Genomic DNA, 19,572 nt, shown 5'->3' on the forward strand with positions numbered 1-19,572 from the left:
ATCATACTAGGTCTGTAGGCAGAGATTGCCAGCCTTCTTGTTTCTGTAGCAATTTCTGTGTCTTCCATACTAATCAAGCTGCTGTCCTGAAATAAAGTTTTTGACTACTTAGAGCTGTTCTCTATTCCTGACAGATCCTGTGGGTTACACTGAAATATAACGTTCCTATTCAGTATGGAGATGTAGTGCAACCATGAAGTGATTTTACATCATAGAGATGAATATCTGTGCAAATTTTCTGGGCACAGGCAACAGCCATGTCTCTGTATCCTTCCAGCAAAGCAGTGGCATTCTATTGTGCTGCCAACATACACTGTACTCCCATATCCTCTGTATTCTGGTACGCTGTTCAACAAACACTGTGAAATGGATTATTCATCGTGGGTGGGCAGTGGGTTGAGTCCAGGCCACGAGCCAAACTGACCTCTTGCATTCTTAGCATGCATGAGCTTTTAAATCATGATTTTGGTAATGCTGCTGTTTGGTTGCAGTCTGAGGCATGCACTCTCAGCCTTAATGCTGCAGAACGATTTTCTAAAAGCAAAACGATCCTTTCTCTGTGAGTAAATGCTGTCTTCCCCTTCTGGTTCCTGACCTCACACTATTCTGCTCAGAAGGGAGCTCTTCAGCTGCTGTTGTGCTGTCAGTGTCAGATCGCATTCCTTCAGTGGCAGTACCCATCTGCCCTTGAGTGTTACAGATTGTCTTGTTAAAAATAAGCCAGGCATTGTTGAGCCGGAGTTCTGCTGTGCTCTTTGTTACCGGTTGATGGAGCTGGGAGGAACGGTGATCTTCTCCTTGCATTTGTAATCTGAGAGAATCATTTGTCAAGCAGTCCAGAAGTGGTATGCTGGTTTGGTTTGGACATGTGTGGCAGATGAATAGGATCAATGATAGCAGTGGAGGGTGGCAGCCAGGAGCCACTCACAACCAAGGAAAAGGGCAAGGAAGAAAACTGACTCACCTGTGGAACCCAGGACCTGGCTATAGCAGTTTATAATTGATTTTAGCTGCAAAATTACTGTTATAAAATAAGTGTTTCTCACACTGAGATGAATCACTTTTACTTAAAAGGTTATCCATTTCATCTCAAATATTTAGCAACTCCTAAATAACTGACAGTCTAGGCAGGACTCCAACCCCTTTTCTCAGTGGTCTATTGTTATTATTATTTTCTCAGAGGATAAAACTGTAAGTTATTTGGTGTAACAGAACCTACACCTATCCTTCCACCCCCCACACACTGCAGTACAGATCTCTGCTGTCAAGCATTGCAAGGTGTTTTACTCAAGTGTCTCAAGGAGGCTGATGGGGTGGGATATGATTCCATGCAAGTGCTCTTCTGCTTTAATGATAGGGAAGAGACAAAGCCTAGGATAGATGCGTTAGTTGTGCTTGGATCTGGCTGGCAGAATGCTAAAGGCAAAATGTATAATGCTAATGCTAAAGCTTAAAAAAAGTAATGAACTGGTGAAGCTTTTTAACTGCATAAAAATCTTCAGGGAAGTCAAAACTGCAGTCAGTTGGAATGAATTTCAGAATTATTTCATAATAGTCATTTGAATGAAACAACACCTGTTGAAATTTGTAATCCATAACTGTGTAACACAAGGTAAATCCACTCTGCGTGTGTCTCAAAATACATCTGGGGGGTACTGTGGGCAGTTCAATGAGAAAAATCAGCTCAAAGATCAGCAGCATTGAAGAAGGCAAATAGAATGTGGTGATTTATTAGAAAGTGAAAACCAGAGCAGAAAGCATCAAACACCACTGCACAAATTAAAGGTCATTCCTCATTTCACAAAAGCTACCATAGAGATAGTGCACGGAGAGAGGTGATAAACAAGGATTTTCACAGGAGTTATGTCCCCTTCATAGGGAAATTAATTAGACTAATACTGACCATAGGGAAAGAAAGAACAACAAAAAAGTTATACTAAAACTTTCACCTTACACAAAGCTGTGATAGTCATTAGGAAATTAATTCCTGCTTCTCAGAACAGAAGAATTGCGGGGCATCAAATTAAAACACCAGCTTTCTAACAGAGAGAACTTCTTCACAGGTCAGCATGCAGCTGTAAGTAAAGCCCACAAGGAGACTTTGGAGGCTGAAAGCGTAGCTGGCCTAAAAATGGAAACGCATAATGTAAGGCATGCTTCAAAAGGATTACTGAATGTAAGGGACTGGATCCAGCCTTTGGTTCAATAAACCCTTAACCACTGACTGCCAAAGTAGAAAGGCTTTTTGGGAGAAGCATTATCATATTCTTTCTGTAGTACCTGTCACTGACTACTGTCATGGCTGCCTTCTTGTTATCTAGATAAGCTGCTGTCACTGTACTCATGGTGAGAACGTGTTTTTACGCTTGATAATCCTTAGCTTAATGACTAAACTCCATAGGCAAGCCTGCAATATCTCAGATTTATCATCCTCTTACAGTATACACTCAGTAACAAATTACAGAGAATACACGTTGCAGCTAAAATTTGTCTTCATTCTGTTCTTCAAACAGTTCCCCAAAATCTCTGATGTATGGGGTTGAATGTAGAAACATTTCTGACTTGATTTTTTATTGCCATACTCTTTTGGCTGTAGCTGTAGGAAAGCATTAATCTAGATATTTTCCTGACTTGTTGAACGCAGAGTGTAGCCTATTCTCTGGATCTATTTGTTTATGTAGCTAAGAGACCTATTACAGTGGAAATTAAAAACACAGCCACACCAAACACACATTCTGCCTGACATAACAGGCAGGTACATGCCTTTCTCTCCTACAGCTGCTACAGCTGTTGCATAAAAATCACTACAACTGACCCTGAGAAAAGTCATGGGTGAGTTGCTGTTAGCACTGAGGCTACACACAGGCAGAAACAAAAGGCTGAAAGAAAATATTCATTTACAAAGGACAAAAAATGTGTTACAGATGAAAAGACAATAAGGCTCCCAGTGCAGGAAAACGCAAAGGGGACTAACTCAGCCACTTTAATATTCATGGCTGGACCTTCAGGTTTTTTTCATTTGGCTTGTCAAACTGAGAAAAGCGTGTGAAAAGGCAGCTAGAAACACTTCTCTGTCAGATGGTGGAATTCCTCTTGTGCTGCTTCAAGCACTTAGAGACATTTCTTCCATAAACATATTCAACCTTGTCCTGATGCAGCAACCTTTGCTTTAACATTGATCTCTGGAGGTCCCTTCCAACCCCTACAATTCTGTGATTCTGTGATTCTGTAACATTGCTAGATTCAGACCACATGCTGAGGGCACAAAAAAACTGGTACCTCCACTGGCAACTACAGTTACTAAGCACACCGGAGAGCAGCATTAAAACAAAGCCCAAAGTGCTATGTTTGAGCATCGGTGGCAATCAGTGATGCTACAGCTTGCACAGCAATCAGCTTAATCTAGGAACAAAACAGCAAACTGTTTGAGGGTTATATGAAACACAGTGGCTTCTCCAGGCAAAATAGAAATAACAAAAACTCCAAAATACCTATTATAAGTGGGTATGCTGACTTTAGCCTTATTTGACTGCGTGCTTCCGTGTGTATTGTTTTTTCCCTTCCCATTTTGAAAGATCACACTGTCTAGTTCCAGGGCTGTTTCTGCATTCTTCTGCAGCTGCTCTATCTCCGGGACTCATGTGCCTCTGTCAGATTTTGTCACAATATGCTGGCAGATTGAAAAGGTGGTCATGGAGATACATGGACACACACTTGCAACAGAGCATGACTTCCCATTTTTTGTTTCCTCAGGAAGCTAGGCAAAAGAAAGAAAAGAAAAGAAAAGAAAAGAAAAGAAAAGAAAAGAAAAGAAAAGAAAAGAAAAGAAAAGAAAAGAAAAGAAAAGAAAAGAAAAGAAAAGAAAAGAAAAGAAAAGAAAAGAAAAGAAAAGAAAAGAAAAGAAAAGAAAAGAAAAGAAAAGAAAAGAAAAAAAGGAGGCAAACCGTTTTAAGATACACATACATTTAACTTACATGAAAACTGAAGAGGAACTACACTCACCCTGGGACTTTCCTGTTCTAGGTGACCATGAGATAAGTAGCATTTACCAGCCTACCAAAAGCTGTCAGAATGGATCTGCTCTTTGCATTTTGTTTATTGTTGTGGTCATTAATGTACTTATTAACAAGATTTATAATGCCTTATAATCCTTGTTGATATCCTTACATATCAAAATACAGCACACGATCATTCTGGAAAAAGGAAACAGTAACTAACATGTTAACTGTTCTGCTACAACATGAATTTTACTCTAGCTTCTCAAAACTCCTCCAGTAAATAAAATTAGCCCTAGCAACAACCCTCATACAAACATGAACATGTTTCCTGAAAAGCAGGAAGCAGCCTAACAATCATATCATATGACCAGCTAAATACAGAAGAACTTTGCTGTTTTTTTTCTTTTTTTTTCTCAGGACATTAAAGTGCATTTCCATGTGACCTGGTAGGAGATGACTACTGCCTGGTTTGCTCTTGCTGGAAAATCCTTCTTTTCTGTAACACAGGTGATTTACATATTTTATCCTACTTGTGATATTGGGATCATATAATTTATTGACTCAGTTAGGCTCCTTTAAGGTCAGCAAGTCCAGCCATTAACATAACACTATCAAGTCCACCATTAAACCATGCCCTTAGGTGCCACATCCACATTGTTTTGCAGGTCTCCATCTCTATTACAGTGCGTTCCTATGTTCCTCTCTTTATAGAATGAATCTCATTGACTCAGTCAGATGAAGCACATAGAGAGACATCTTTAAAGATGTTTAGGTGCCTTAAACTTCTGAGAAGCGTTTACTCGGATTTTAAAATGCATCTATAAGTACAGCAGTTAAGTTCACAGTAAGATTTTGAAACACCTAAGTACCTATGGAGATGTCATAGGACAAAGACTATGGAGACTTACAGAGAATGTGTAGGCTTTTGTGGATTCTCATTGCAATGGCACATCCAACTTCTAAGTCAGCTGAACTGCTAAGCAAACACAAGCGTGGATGAAAAGGATTCAAAGGCACATTTACATTCAGTGACCAACAAACGGGTGTTGCTTCTCAGATTACTAGCAAGAAAACACAGAGTAGCTGCAGGTTGATTCAGGTCTGGCTGTCTATTTAAATAGTTTTAAAATGCATAAAAGTGAGATGCAAATTCTTTGGGTAAACTGTTGCTCAACTTCATCATGCAGACAGTTCTGCAGCCTGGCACTTATTTCAGTTGATTGCTTTGTATGTGTGGGAAACTGGCTTAAGTTTCGGCCTCTGAACAATATTTGACCAACTGCTGCTCTCAGACAGCAGAGGAACATTCTGAAAAAGACAGGCACTGGATGGTACTTACAGCTTTTCAGGAGGTACATGGACTGAAGGCTCTACTACAGTATTCTCATTTCTTCTTATACCCCTTTACTGGCCTATATATTTTCACTTTCTGCCTACTGTTTTTAATTCTAAAAATATCACTTGATTCTAAAGGCTGCACTTGGGTTATGTGATTGAAGACTTATCTCTCTGAACACCGAGGAGAACAGAGCAACAATAGGAAGTGGGGAAACTCCAGTAACGTACCCAGGGAAAAGGAGACTCTGCCCAATGCCTCCCAGAAAGTGACCTGTCCGTGGATGGTGTGACATTCATCATCAGTCAGTGGGAGAGGCTCACTGAACTGTGTGACTTACTGCCTAGAGGGGTATGGGACTCACAGGATGAGAGAACCTTTGGGATTGCACATGGCTTACTGGAGTATGTGTGGAGAAGGAAATCAAAGACAGGGAATGAGGGAGATAAAGGTGGTTTTGTGAGTCAGAAGTATGGAAAAATAAAAGGATAAGGGGTTAAAATGGTCTGGCTGGTTGTGAACAGATTGCTGGTCAGCACTCTTGCCAGGCTTTGCCTTGCGCTTGATCCCCTCAGTCTTATTAAGTCCTACATTGATTATTTTTTCTGGATAAGGAGACCCTCGATTCTGTGTGTGTGTCTGTATGGTGGTCCAAGCAATTAGACATAGGGCCACAAGGCACAGAGACCTTTGTTTCTGTGGTGCCAGCAGCAGCTGAAGAGACCAAAGTGTACACAGGTATGAATCTGTATGCCAGAGTTCATCAGTAAACATCAAGCCAGGATAGCTGGAGAACAAGGTAAGGGAATTAAATACTGGAGAAAGTGTAAGACTGAAGATACTGAAGAGATCACAGATTCTGTATGCTTGCTACTGAAGGGAGCAGGGGAGCCAAGCCATCTGCTAGCAAGACTATGATAAGGTGCTGGTAGGGCAACAAGCAGCTTCCAGAGAGACTTGCTGGCATAGCATGCCACTGAGAAAGCCAGTGCTGGCTCTAACACATGGGTCCGGAGATGAAAGTGCTTATTAACACAAGTCTTCCACAGGTGTATTTTCATAACTGATTTCTGGGCCTGATTAACAGAAGAAGTATCACTCTATCCTTGATTGAGATTAGTAACAAGCAAAGCCCAGCTGACAAACTTAGTGGAATAGGTAGAAAGAGAAAATCTAGAGATGGAATTTTTAAAAATGGCATCCCAGAAGAAATAATTCGAACAAAGCGCAATGCTCTGATGGCGAGTGTGAATCACATAATAGTATATGACAACATCTGCAAAGAGTGTGGAAAAACAGACCTCCAAGATACATTCAAGGACATATAGATTCAAGCAAAGCCCGAGATGACCTCAATAGTCAGGCTGCTGAGCAAATGACTTGCTTGTGGATGTCTTCCAAAATTGCAGATCACAGACAGAAGGACATTTATTTGAGTCCTTCTGCAGAGAAAAAGGCACATAGTATCCAGTCCTGTGGTGCTGACTGCTTGCAAAGCAAATGCACTGATCCTCCATCTGCTTCACTGATGGCAGAAAGCATGGTGTGCAGGAGCTGCTCAGAGGTCATTTGCAAAAAGCTTCTGAAAAAAAGTTACAAAAAGGCAAGGTTACTTCCCAGAGTCCTTGGTCTAGCTATCAACCATATCACAGCATTGTACAGGCAGGTAGGAAGGAAGAGACCTCCCAGCTTTGGTACAGATTTTGGGCTATTTGGGGGTTGCATATTGATTTGTGGGGTTTATCTTAACTGTGTTCAGACTGGAAAGATCATCCAAGTTCCACATGGGCTACCTTTAATCTCACATCTTTCTATAATCTAAGAAACTCAGCTGGACAGTGAAGTTCTGCAGCTCTGCCCTCAAGGGTTGTACACCCAAGGCTTTCACAGCAGAAGGGGTGCATTCAGACTGTAAAGATGTGCTCAGACAGATGAATGCCTTCTACAAGGGCTATGCAGGGAGCTGCACTGCACTGAGGAGTTGCAGTGGCATTGAAGTAAGGAGTAAAGCTGGACAGCTTTTCTCTACTCGGGAAACTATGAAGCAGCTATCTAAGGGGCTGTTAAAGGAGATACTGCAGCTCTGGGGACTTGTTTGCTGTCTGGAGGGGACTGAAAGTCTTCCTTTTCATTAGAAATCAAGCTATTCAAACTATGCATATTCCAGGGCATGGTCTTTAATGTGACAACACAAACTTTCTGGACTGTTGTTCCATAATGATCCCTTGTCTTCCAAGTGACAACTTTCAGGCAGCAGCTTGCTAGCAAACCCACCTTGGAGAACAGAGGTGCAAAGATGGCTGCTGGCATGGTGAGAAGGCCCACACATTGCTTGGCATGCCCTCGCTGCAGTGAAGGCTGCAGCCACCTGGGATTGGACAGCAGACCGAAGTGACTGAAGAACATCAGAAGACTGATTGCCATCTGTGTACAGAAAGAGCAGGAGCTACACCATAGGCAAAGATGTCATGCCTGCTTTCAGCAAACACGCTGTAAGAAGCAGAGTGTGGATCAGAGCCACCTCGGGGGCAGCAGAACCAGCGGTCAGTCAGATGCTCAGGCTCTGAGCAACATGGTGCAGCTGTAGGTGTCCCTGTTCATCGCAGAGCAGTTGGACTAGGTGAAATATAGGGGTCCCCTCCGATGCAAGCAGTTCTATGGCTCCGTGCGGTGTGAATGAAGCAAGCAGGGTGAGGACGCACAACCCAACTCCGGCTCCCACAGCGGGGCTGCCGCTCGTGTCGGCCGGGAGCACCGCTCAGCCACCCACCCCCGCTCCCCGGAGGTAACGGAACGCGCCCCCATCGCCCGAGGGCCGGGTGGGGCGGTCCCGGGAGGGGGCGGCCGTTTGCGCTGGCGGCGGGGAAAGGGGAGGGAGGGGGTTGGGGGGGGTGCGCCGCCTCAGAGCCCATAAAGCGCCGCCCGCGCGGGGCAGAGCCGGGTTGCGCGGAGGGACAGCGGGCGGGACGGGGCGTGCAGTGCGGGACAGCGCCATGAGGGAGATCGTGCACATCCAGGCGGGCCAGTGCGGCAACCAGATCGGGACCAAGGTGAGTCGAGGGGAGCCCTCCCGCCGCTCCGGGCGGCTGCGGGCGGACAGGGAAGTTCAGCAGCCGTCCGAAAAAGGAGCGTTGAAACCGACGGGATTTCTCACGACTGTTCGCAAAGCGGGCGGGCCGGAGCTGGGCGGCGGGCGTGAGGCGGCTGGGGGCCGAGCAGCCCCTCGCAGCTGTGCCGCCCTGGGCGCTGTCGGGCAGCGCCGCAGGGAGGGGCCGGGAGCGACTGGAATCCGGCAGCTGCCCCGGGCCGGGCCGCGCTGCGTGGCCGTTGGGGAGCTGGGCAGGGACACGGATCTCGGCGGGGGAGTTCCCAACGCTCTTCTTCTTTTTTTTCTTTCCCTGCCCTAGTTTTGGGAAGTGATAAGTGATGAGCATGGCATTGACCCAGCCGGAGGCTATGTCGGTGACTCAGCGCTGCAGCTGGAAAGGATCAATGTCTACTATAACGAATCATCTTGTAAGTGTGGGGCGGGGAGGGTGCTGGGCGACGGGCTCCGTGAGGACGGAGCCAGGAATGTGGGAGAGAGCGGTTCTGTAAGCTGCAAGCGCTTCTGGCCGCCCTCCTCCCGCCATCAGCTGGCGTTCCGCTCCCCAGGCGGAGAGGAGGGAGTGTCTCACGGGGCACAGCCTGCGTGGAAGTTTGTTAATCGCTGTTCGCTCTTGTAACGCGTGATTAATGCATCAGCTGTCTCTTGTCTGTCGCCTCACGTTGAACTGCTGATTTTGTGAGCCCGTATCTGTAGTATGCAGGTTTTGTTCTGTGGGTTGAAAGAGTTGGGGCGTGGGTAATGGTGATCCTTTAATAAGGTGCTAAAGGCACCGAAGTCCTTTGAGTCATACTGGTGTTGGAAGGTATTGCTATGTAAAATAGGGACAGTGAGTTCTTTAGTCGTTGGGAAGAACTTGTTTTGTCTTCTGTCCAGCTTAGCTTAATGTATTTGTGTTCAAGAAGCATTTAAATGTTGTATTGAGGGATATGGTTTAGTGGGAAATACTGGTGATAGGTGGATGGTTGGACTGGATGATCCTAGCAGTCGTTTCCAACCTTGGTGATTCTAGGATTCTATGGTATTATTTACCTTAGTTTCCTTGAGCAGTTTCAACCACGTACAGATTCTCGTGCTTTGTGGTAGATGCGCTTATCAGTTGTTTGCCACCTGCAGCAAATAGCTCTCTCATTGATGGTGAGTCCTTCAAGCATGAAAAGTTATGTGTTTTAGCATCCTTATGGTCTGAGTTTTTTGGGTGCTCCCTTGTGAAGCTAGGAGTTGGACCCGCAATCCTTATGGGTCCAATGTAACTTATATGATATACGATTTGGGTATTAACCCTCCACTCACCCCTTACACACAGCAAAAATTGTTTACTTTATTATTCAACTTTTTTTTTTTTTTTGTAGTCAAACTTCCCTTCTTTATGTCTAATCCTCAAAATGCTTACAAAATTGTAATATTCCACTGACATCCAGTTATCAAGTCTGTTGTTCAATGGGAATTGTTTTGTGCATATCATGCTTGGATTCATCTTCTGCTATGATTTCCTCTATAGGAAATATCTATGTACAATCTGCATTAGACTGATAGTGAGCAATGTAACTGTGTGTTAAACACTGTAACTCTTTCACTATTTTCCAGAACATTAAGGACATGCTTATTTTTCATTGTAGCCCAGAAATTCGTGCCAAGAGCAGTCTTGGTGGACTTGGAGCCGGGCACCATGGATAGTGTGCGATCTGGTCCTTTTGGTCAGCTCTTTCGGCCTGATAATTTCATCTTTGGTATGTGGATGCTTCTTACAAAGGAAGAAAAAAGAAGTGAATGGTTAAAAAACATTTAAACTATATTGCCTCCTCCTTGTTTCAAAGTATTATTAATACTCAAAGCCTTTATTAGCTTAACAGTCAATTTTCGGTTATCTGTAAGTCCACCAAAAGATCCCATTAACTGAACAAATCATTCTTCTGTTAATTGTTTCTTCAATTAGCAAACTACTGAAAGCTTCCTATGATAATCATCGGATAGTGTACGTCTACTTTCAATATATTTGAATGCTAATGAAATCCTGAGACCAATTATTTACAGCAAAATGCATGGAAATTCTGCAGGAAATGGAAAGCAGAGGGGAAAAAGCTCAACCACAAACCAACCAAACTATTTTTTATTTGAAATCGCATTAAAATTCATGAGTATGAAGTTGTTTAAAGGCTGTGTAATTTAACTCTTTCAATGGAGCCTTACAGTATAGCATAGTTTAACACTAAAGGGAGGCCAATGGAAACCACTCATAGAGCCAGTTACTGGGTTATTTTCCAGCACAAAGAGGAACAATCTGACAGCATGGAGGAACTTCAGGTTTTGCAGTGTTCTTGGAAAGGGTTGTTCTGGCTTTTACCAGTTTTGCTTTGCACTTCTGTAGTACTTCCCATGTAAGCTTAAAAGTGACTGTTGCCATGATTGAATTTCATAGCATCCTTAAGAAGTACAGGAGTGCTGTTGGTCCCTTAGTACTAAAGGAGAGGTGGTGTGTGAAAGTCAAGAGAACCACTCAAACAGGAAGCCTGAATGAGAGCTACCACGAGGGCTCCAGTGGCCTTCTGGTTTCCATGTCTGTGCTAGCTGCTCTTCCTCCTGCCAAAGCAAGCTTAGGTTTCAGTTTATTTGGTATATTGTGTTAATATAATAAAGAAGGAACGGTGCCAGGGAAGGACAGAGAAAAGATAAACATTGTTTGGGTGGTATGAAGTAAACTGTAGCTCAACCTCCCTCTGGTGAGGTAGGGAATAAGAAGCCATAGATTCATATTAAGCCTTTAACTGACTTCTTTAACAGAGTTCAACTGAAGTTTTATTGCTAATTTTCTCCCATATGATCTGTAGCAATGATGTTAAGGATTACATTCAAAAGCATTTTAAGTTACAACATGTACAAGTTAGCTTGGTGTAAAAAGTCATAGGCAGTCTTATGAGGCAAGTTTCTATATTCACGTTTTTACTTTTACTCCCTTTCTCCTGTGTACCACAGCAGCCCCACAGGAGTGAATTCACACAACTTTTGGAAATACCTGTGTTGGAACTTTACAGTTTGGCATATCACCAGTAAAACCAGAGCAAAATCAATTTAGTGTCTTTAACAATAGTTCAGTTCACTGCACTCCCTTTCTGACAAGCTAACAATGAACCATCAGCATGTGATGAACTGGTATCTGACGGAGGGCCCTGCCAGCATCAGGCACCGTCCTCCCAACCTGCTGAATAGTGCAGAACGGCTGCCTGAGTGCTGAAGTAATGATCTTCTGTATTAAAAGCCAACAAAGCACTTTGTTTTCTCTTTTAAAAATCCAGCCTGGACCCACAATGGACTTTGTGGCAGAGGCTGGCAGTTCCATACTTGCTGTATGCCAGGCTGTTAGGGCTCATTCTGATGGAGATGTTTGCAGTCTCTGTGTGCATATATATGTATGTGTGCATACCTGTAACAAGTAGGTGTGCACCATCAATGAGAATTTCATTCAGCTATATTAAGCAGCTGATCACACACACCAGATATAGGGATTTTCAGCTCAGGCTAGCGGGAGACTGAGGTGGATGCAGACATAATCCTTGTACTTTAATGCTGCAGGATGCTGATGTGAAGGGTGAAGAAGCACAGATGGAATGAACTTGCTGTAGGAGAGCAGCAGGTCTTTTGGCTCCCTAATGGCGTACAGTTGTCCACCAGTGTCTGTTATGAACTGTCTGATGTAACTGTTTTTGTTGACCATTTTTCATTAGTACACTCCTGCATTTCTCATTCCATTTTTGCCTACATCCTTGCTAGCTCTACTTGGATAGGTATCTCTCCAGTTTGTTGTCTGAACTGATGGTGATAAACACAAATGGCTGTTAGCCAGTCAAAGGAGTGTCTTTCCCTCTCTAAATCACGTTGTATGTTCTGCACCAAGGCCTTCACAATAGTCTTCTCAGCATTAGTATGCAAGCTACCGGTGTCTCTTCCTAGGTTTGTCTTTTATTTCAAGCATGAAATAAAAGAGAGTAAAATAATAGTAGAGAGAGAAAAGGAGAGGAATAAGTTTTCAGAAAATAGCTGCTATTTTTTGTCTGTTAGACAAATGGCTTCCGTGCACATGCAGCTCAAGCTTACACATGAGCACTGGAGAAACAAACAGTGGTAGGAAGATCTGGAGGTACCAGCATTAGTTCTGGGATTACTTGTAGACTTCCATTAGATTTCAGTAAGTGAACAGTGAGAAGAGGCGGAAGCTGGAGGCTGTCTGCATGTATAACAGAGCTTGTGGGACAAAGCAAAGATCTGCCAAACCTACAGTTTTTAGTATAGTGTGTGATATTCAAGAGTTTTGGTAGGTACCTGGTAAGTGGGGGGCATCCTCTGGGGTTTCACAGGGAACATAGGAGACCCCAGGTGGGTGCTGCCTAGTAGATGAGTGCAGAGTTAACACATGAGCAACTGATAGTTATGGGCAGAAGGGAAACAAATAGTGGTGTTGTAGGCAGCCACTGCTGCAGTTAAACTGCAGTTTAGATAGATACAAAGGCTGTGTGAATGCAATAAATCGAATTTGAACAGTGATAGAATGGGCTTCTGGGAGATCCTGTGGTGTGAATTAGCCCTGAGGGAGGACTGATCCACTTCTGTCTTACATGTTGTATTTCCGAATTTATTTTGCAGACTAAGCCATTCCTAATTTATTTTGCAGACTAAGCCAATGCAAATCTTTTCCCGTGAACATAAAGTTTCCATATTTTTGAGAATAATTGCCTTTTTTTTTTTTTCTTTCCTAATTCTTTGCTCCTATTTTGTGTTCTCTCCTATTCTCTCCCTGCCCAGTGGAGAAGGGCAACACAGGGGATGTTCTGCAAAACATATTCTAAAAACTCAGATTTTGGTTTTAAGATCCTTCTGCATCTGAAGTAGCATTGGCTTGTGCAGATATCTGGCAGGGGATCAGCTCAAGCACACTGCAGGTGGTTGCAAGCATATTTAATTCTGGAAGGATATTACTTTGTGCTTTGTCCAGCTGGACAGGAAGTGCTGACCTTCCTAGATTCAAAGAGAGAAAAACAAAGCAGCATATAGAACAATTAACCAGATAAATGTTGAGGAAATCAGGCATTTTTTTGCAGTGAAAATAAAGTGTCTCATATTTGAACAATACCCCAGCTAGCAGTTTTCCCAGAACTGTATGTTTGGCACCAGCACAGCACATTGGGAATTGAACTGGGGCATGGTAGTGGGAAGGAAGGGAGGACTTGGAGAACCATGCGGAGGTGGATATATGTGATTGTGAAATTATTGCTCCTTCCAATGACTACTTCCAAGAGTACTACTGACTGAATTTGGTAGCATGGCATACGTATGTAGTGTAGCCACTGTGAGGAATGTGAGTATTAAAGGCTGGTCCCTTATTTAATCTGTATCTAATAATAAAATAGTGGTGTAGCAGGGAATCCAGATTATCCATCCTGAGTGGTACATAAGAGGCAAATGGAAGCTGGGGGAGAAAATGAGGGCTTGTGAAATGCACATTTTTCGATTTGGCAAGTTGCTTTGCAGATCTCAAAGAGTAGTGAGTTTCTAGGGAAACCAGTAGATGTTAAATAGCACTTGGTAACCCCTGAATTTTTGGAATATCTTTCATGGAGCTTCTGTTGATCAGTGTTCTCATTCAGGCTAGATAACCATTGATTGGAAAAGTTACAGTTTTTGATATAGTAAGTTAAAAAGGACTTATTTCAGAAGCTTAGCCTCATCCTTGAATGACAACTGTACCTCCTGTCTGAAAGGAGCAAATGTGAGAGCAGTCCAAGAACCCTTCATTTAGAAATGTGCATCTGTGATTTAGCTTTTTATTCATCGTGATCCCTATAAACAGAAAGCATTTAAATATAAACAGTCTCTGTATGTTTATGGAATAAGCAGGGCTGGGAGTGTGAGAGCTTTCAAAACAAGGAACCAGTGCCATCTTTGCATTTACGGAAAGTTAAATTCCAAAAAAGAAAATGTCACCCAAAGGCATAAATGAACACTATGGAGGATTTGAGGCAAAAGGAGTCTGTATAAAAAACTTAGGTTGATATTAGTAGAGAGATTTGTAGGCAAAACTGAAGAGCAGTGTTATCTACCTGACAAATTATTAGCAGCTCATTTTTACAGGTGTGATGTACTCCATGAGGTGCCCAAATGCTGCTGGTAACTTTGTATATTTTCTTCTCCAATTGTATATTTTTTTTTAGGACAAACTGGTGCAGGAAACAACTGGGCCAAAGGACACTATACTGAAGGGGCAGAGCTGGTTGATTCTGTACTTGACGTAGTGAGAAAAGAGTGCGAACACTGCGATTGCTTGCAAGGATTTCAGCTCACTCATTCCCTGGGAGGAGGGACAGGGTCTGGCATGGGAACCCTGCTCATCAGCAAAATACGAGAGGAATATCCTGACAGGATAATGAATACCTTTAGTGTCATGCCCTCTCCAAAGGTTTCTGATACAGTGGTGGAGCCTTATAATGCCACACTCTCGGTCCACCAGCTGGTTGAAAATACAGATGAAACCTACTGCATTGACAATGAAGCTTTGTATGACATTTGCTTCCGCACCCTGAAGCTCACCACTCCAACATATGGTGATTTAAACCACTTGGTTTCTGCTACCATGAGTGGGGTAACTACATCGCTGCGTTTTCCTGGCCAACTCAATGCTGATCTCCGGAAGCTGGCAGTAAATATGGTCCCATTCCCACGCCTTCACTTTTTCATGCCAGGCTTTGCTCCTTTGACAGCCCGAGGCAGCCAGCAGTACCGAGCACTCACTGTTCCAGAGCTCACCCAGCAGATGTTCGATGCCAAAAACATGATGGCAGCCTGTGACCCGAGGCATGGGAGATACCTGACAGTGGCTACTGTCTTCCGTGGCCCCATGTCAATGAAGGAGGTTGATGAGCAGATGTTGGCCATCCAGAACAAGAACAGCAGTTACTTTGTGGAGTGGATCCCAAACAATGTTAAGGTGGCAGTGTGTGACATACCGCCTCGTGGCCTCAAGATGGCTTCCACATTCATTGGCAACAGTACAGCCATTCAAGAGCTCTTCAAAAGGATATCTGAGCAATTTTCAGCCATGTTCAGGAGAAAGGCCTTCCTCCACTGGTTCACAGGAGAAGGAATGGATGAAATGGAATTTACGGAAGCAGAAAGCAACATGAATGATCTGGTGTCAGAGTATCAGCAATACCAGGAAGCTACAGCAAATGATGGAGAAGAAGCATTTGAAGATGAGGAAGAAGAGATCAATGAATAAAGAAATTAGGTATGCTATTTTCCAGGCCAAATTCTCACCTCTGGATTTCTAATAATTAGGCTTATAAATCTGTATTTAGGCTTCAAAATGAGGGGGGGGAGGAGAGAAAAGGGAGCACAACTCAGATATCAGAGCTGCTCTTCAGAGTCCATTGAGGTCACTGGGAACTGAGGACGTTCTGCATTTCTGAAAATCAAGCTATTTCTATTCATGAGACAAATGTAAGGCATTCATGTAAGACTTTAGTCTAAGAGTCTGAACACAGAAATTGGTAGGTTGGGATCTTTTATTCCAAACAAACTCGTTTTCCATATTTTACAAAAAAAAAGAAGTAATGCAGGCATGAAAATCTACAAAACAGAACTGCACTATTTTCATCCAATTATGAGTAAGAAAATCTTGTGGGTTTGAAGTATTCATTCTGTACTGAGTATACAATACTGAACTGCCAGGAACAAGAATTTATTGATTAAAAAAAAAGAACAAAAAGTTATTAACTGTTCTGTACAGTAACTATTAAAGATGGCGTTTGATTCAAATTCTCTGAAAACAAAATAAAAAAGACTAGTATCATCTCAAGTAAAAGTGTTCTGGGCAGTCAATGCTGTATAAATATCCAGTAAGCTGCAGGCCAAGGGCTGAATTTATGCTATGTGACTTTTCCACTTGTTGCTGAGTAATGGTGGGTTATGTGTGTGAAATATGTCCACTTGTGGTATGTTCTTTAAGGACTCTCTGGAACCACAATATCATGCAGTTCCCTGGCTTTCTGGCCAGCACCAGGTAATGGTGATTCTGGTTCCTGTCTCCACTCCACCTTGCCTATATACCTGAAATTCATGTTCTCCACAGCATGGTGGGAAAGGAGACTACGTGTTGATGTATCCTTTCTACCCCCAGTTTGAAGTTCACACCTATGGGTGCTATGGATGTTTTAAAATCACTAGGCAGACTGAGATTAAAGTAAAGTACAACTATTTATCCATGGTAACCAAAACAGCTGGCAAAATGAAAGATGAACGTCAATTTATCTGCTTACATGACAGCTGGAACAGAAAGGTCTCTGTCTTGCACAACTGACTTGCTGCCTTGACAAAATGACTGTTGGGTGTTCACTCTTTGTGCATACTTTGTGCTTCTGGCCATATCAATTAAACAGCCCTTCTCCATTAGAGAGCCTTCACTGGAGAACACTGCCTACATGGAGTGTCCTATTTAGGTCAGTTTCTAGGCAACAAAACAAGCAAACAAAGGAAAAACCTTCTGGAAATCCAAGCTTAATATGTTTCTGGACTCTGCTCTTTTTCGTCTTGCTTTTTGAAGCACTTTCTAAGCAGCAACCTTGCTCAGAACTTAAAAAACAATGCTTCACAAATTTATTTTCCAAAGATCCATTGTTTCTGAAAATATTTATAGTTTGGGATTCAGGGAATGAGATGATTGCATTTTACATATAGCTGCAAACCACGCACACTGAAGCTGTCAATTTTGTTCTACATGGAACTGAAAGTTCAAGTACAAGTAAAAGCACTGGCACAGCTGCTTCTGAGTGAAGGAGGAGCAGCCATCTTTTAAATTCTGGGTCTTTATTTCACTGTAATACAGAATTAATGAGTAGCTCCCAGCCGTGAATTCTGATATTATTAATTAAAATGTTTACTATGTGAAATGCCAGGAATCTTAAGGAACTGAGCATTCTCTTGTGAACCAGCTTCTTTGCTTTTCATACGTTGACTCAAAATCCAGAATACAGATTCTGAACCCATGAAATCCACAACTGACAGTGTTCTCTGATTCTATTTTGACTCAATCATTCCTTCACGAGTTTAATTCCAACTGTTGGGTGTGAAGTTAGGAGAGACAACTGAATGTCCCCTTTAGAGCAAAAGGAAACATCTTCCATGTAATTTTAGAAGAAAGCAAACAGCCCAAGGAGCCTGCAGTAAGAACATCACCAGCTTGCATGAAAGCAGTAAGAGCCATTGAAGTGGGAATGCTTCTTTTTCATTCAAGTAATTTTCTGATCTTCCTTTTATGACACAAAACCAAAAGGTTTGTTGAACATGTATTTCAGTTGCCTTTCTTTTTGAATAATTACTTTCTGCTCCTAAAAACTTCTCTCTTTTTTGGAAATTTACCTATCAAGTCCTGCCTTTGTCTTTTTCACATTCCTTTCTTTGTTTTTCAGTTTCCCTCCATGTTTTTCAACTCGGTCACCCTTTCCTTTTCTTCCCATGGCTGGTCTGCTTTCATTTTCTCCTTTTTACTGCTATGCATCTGGTCACACAAAGATACACAGCTGCTCGATGCCAGATCAAGCCAGACCTGAGGGTGTTTCTTTGTACCACCCACACACAAATACCTCTGCTAACATTTGAATAAGGGGAGGCACAAATAAAGATGACAACTTACACCATCAATACCACTTATAAACAGAGTGGGCAGGTGTGCTTCCAGGCCAGAAACAAGCACCTAACCTGGAGGGAGCAGGTCCTTTGCAAAGATGCTTTGGTCAAAGCCAGCAAGGCATTCAGGCAGTTTCTGCCACTGTCTCTGCATGAGTTACTTTGACCTCTTTAGGCTCTCAATTTCACTAGTTTGAAATCACTTCTCTCACTAGGAAAAGGTGGTCACCTCCTGTGAACAAAGTCAAGGCTGGAAGAGGGCCAGACCTGCTCCTCTTCCCAGCAGTAGGACAAACAGAGAAGGCTCAGCTCCCTTCATGCTGCGCAAGCCTCTACTAGTTGAAGCAGCACTGCTAAATATTTGCATACAAACACAATCTGACCTTACTGGCAGCCACACCACAGACTAAACTTTGAAGTCTCAAATTTGTGAGCAGGCTAACCATCCTCTTTAAAGGAGCAGGTTAGGCGGATGGTTAATTTAGTTTTCATGGCTTTGTTTTGAATCCAAAATGCCGGCACAGCACATTTCTGCCACTTTTGGCACAAAATACTAAAACTTATCAAGGTAAGACTACACAAAGTAAGTTGATGCTCTAAAATAGAGGCAAAGGAACTTCCGTATCCCTTACAGTCTCACAAGCTTATGAACTATGCTGCAATTAAACATGAGTGGAATTTAAGTCCTATACATGTAGACAGAACAAATGGAGTAAGAGAAAACTTCTCAGAGAGATACTTCTTTTGCAGGCAGGTGGTAACACCCCAAAGAGTTCACTTAGGATATTTTGGGTATATGGCCATGGTTTGTGGGTTTGTTTTTTGTTTATTGGGTTTTTTTTGTTCGTTTGTTTTTTGTTTTGTCTCTTCATTTGCTTGTTTGAGGAAGAATCAAATAAGGAATGAGGATATTAAGACCTCTACAATGTGACTACATTTAGTCCTCAGCACTGGCTACAAACTGCCTGTGAGAAATAGAAAAAAGATGTGTTCCACTAGATGGGAAATAGGGAGGCAAACAAACAGCAGTAAGTACAGCTACATGTAAAGTACCACACTACACCATATGCAAATAAACTGGTTGCTACTTTGCCATGTCTGCCTGATGGAAGTTTTACAAACATGAGGATGGAGTTAACTGTCCCAACAGGTAGGACTTGATGCTCAGTCTCTGCAGAGCTGTAAATGCTGCCCCGAGCACTGTCACAGGATGCACTGGGAGCAACAAACTCATTAAGTGACAAAAACACAGCAATCTTGTCCTGAAGCAACTTCGGTAAAGTCTAGGGAGATGAACACAGAGGACTGGAGCCAACCCAAGATCTGCACCTGTTTCTGCGCCAGCAGCTCTGCTTGGAAGTAAGAGCAAGAGATTTGCAGTCAAAACTGTTGTAGTAGTACATCAGATACATCTGCTAACTTTTTATTGCAAATTGTACAGAAACTGCTGCACATTTTAA

General features: G+C 42.7%; 1 protein-coding gene across 1 annotated transcript; it reads left to right on the top strand.

The window, feature by feature from the left end:
• The first annotated feature begins 8,250 nt into the window (after positions 1 to 8,250).
• TUBB6 (tubulin beta 6 class V) lies at positions 8,251 to 16,246 on the top strand. The gene is made up of 4 exons (XM_048939147.1): positions 8,251 to 8,384; positions 8,742 to 8,850; positions 10,060 to 10,170; positions 14,644 to 16,246. Exons 1-4 carry the CDS (start codon positions 8,328 to 8,330, stop codon positions 15,705 to 15,707), a joined length of 1,341 nt encoding a protein of 446 aa, XP_048795104.1. The 5' UTR covers positions 8,251 to 8,327; the 3' UTR covers positions 15,708 to 16,246.
• Positions 16,247 to 19,572: the final 3,326 nt, after the last annotated feature.

Source organism: Lagopus muta, chromosome 3 (genome assembly GCF_023343835.1).
Source record: "Lagopus muta isolate bLagMut1 chromosome 3, bLagMut1 primary, whole genome shotgun sequence".
NCBI lineage: Eukaryota > Metazoa > Chordata > Aves > Galliformes > Phasianidae > Lagopus > Lagopus muta.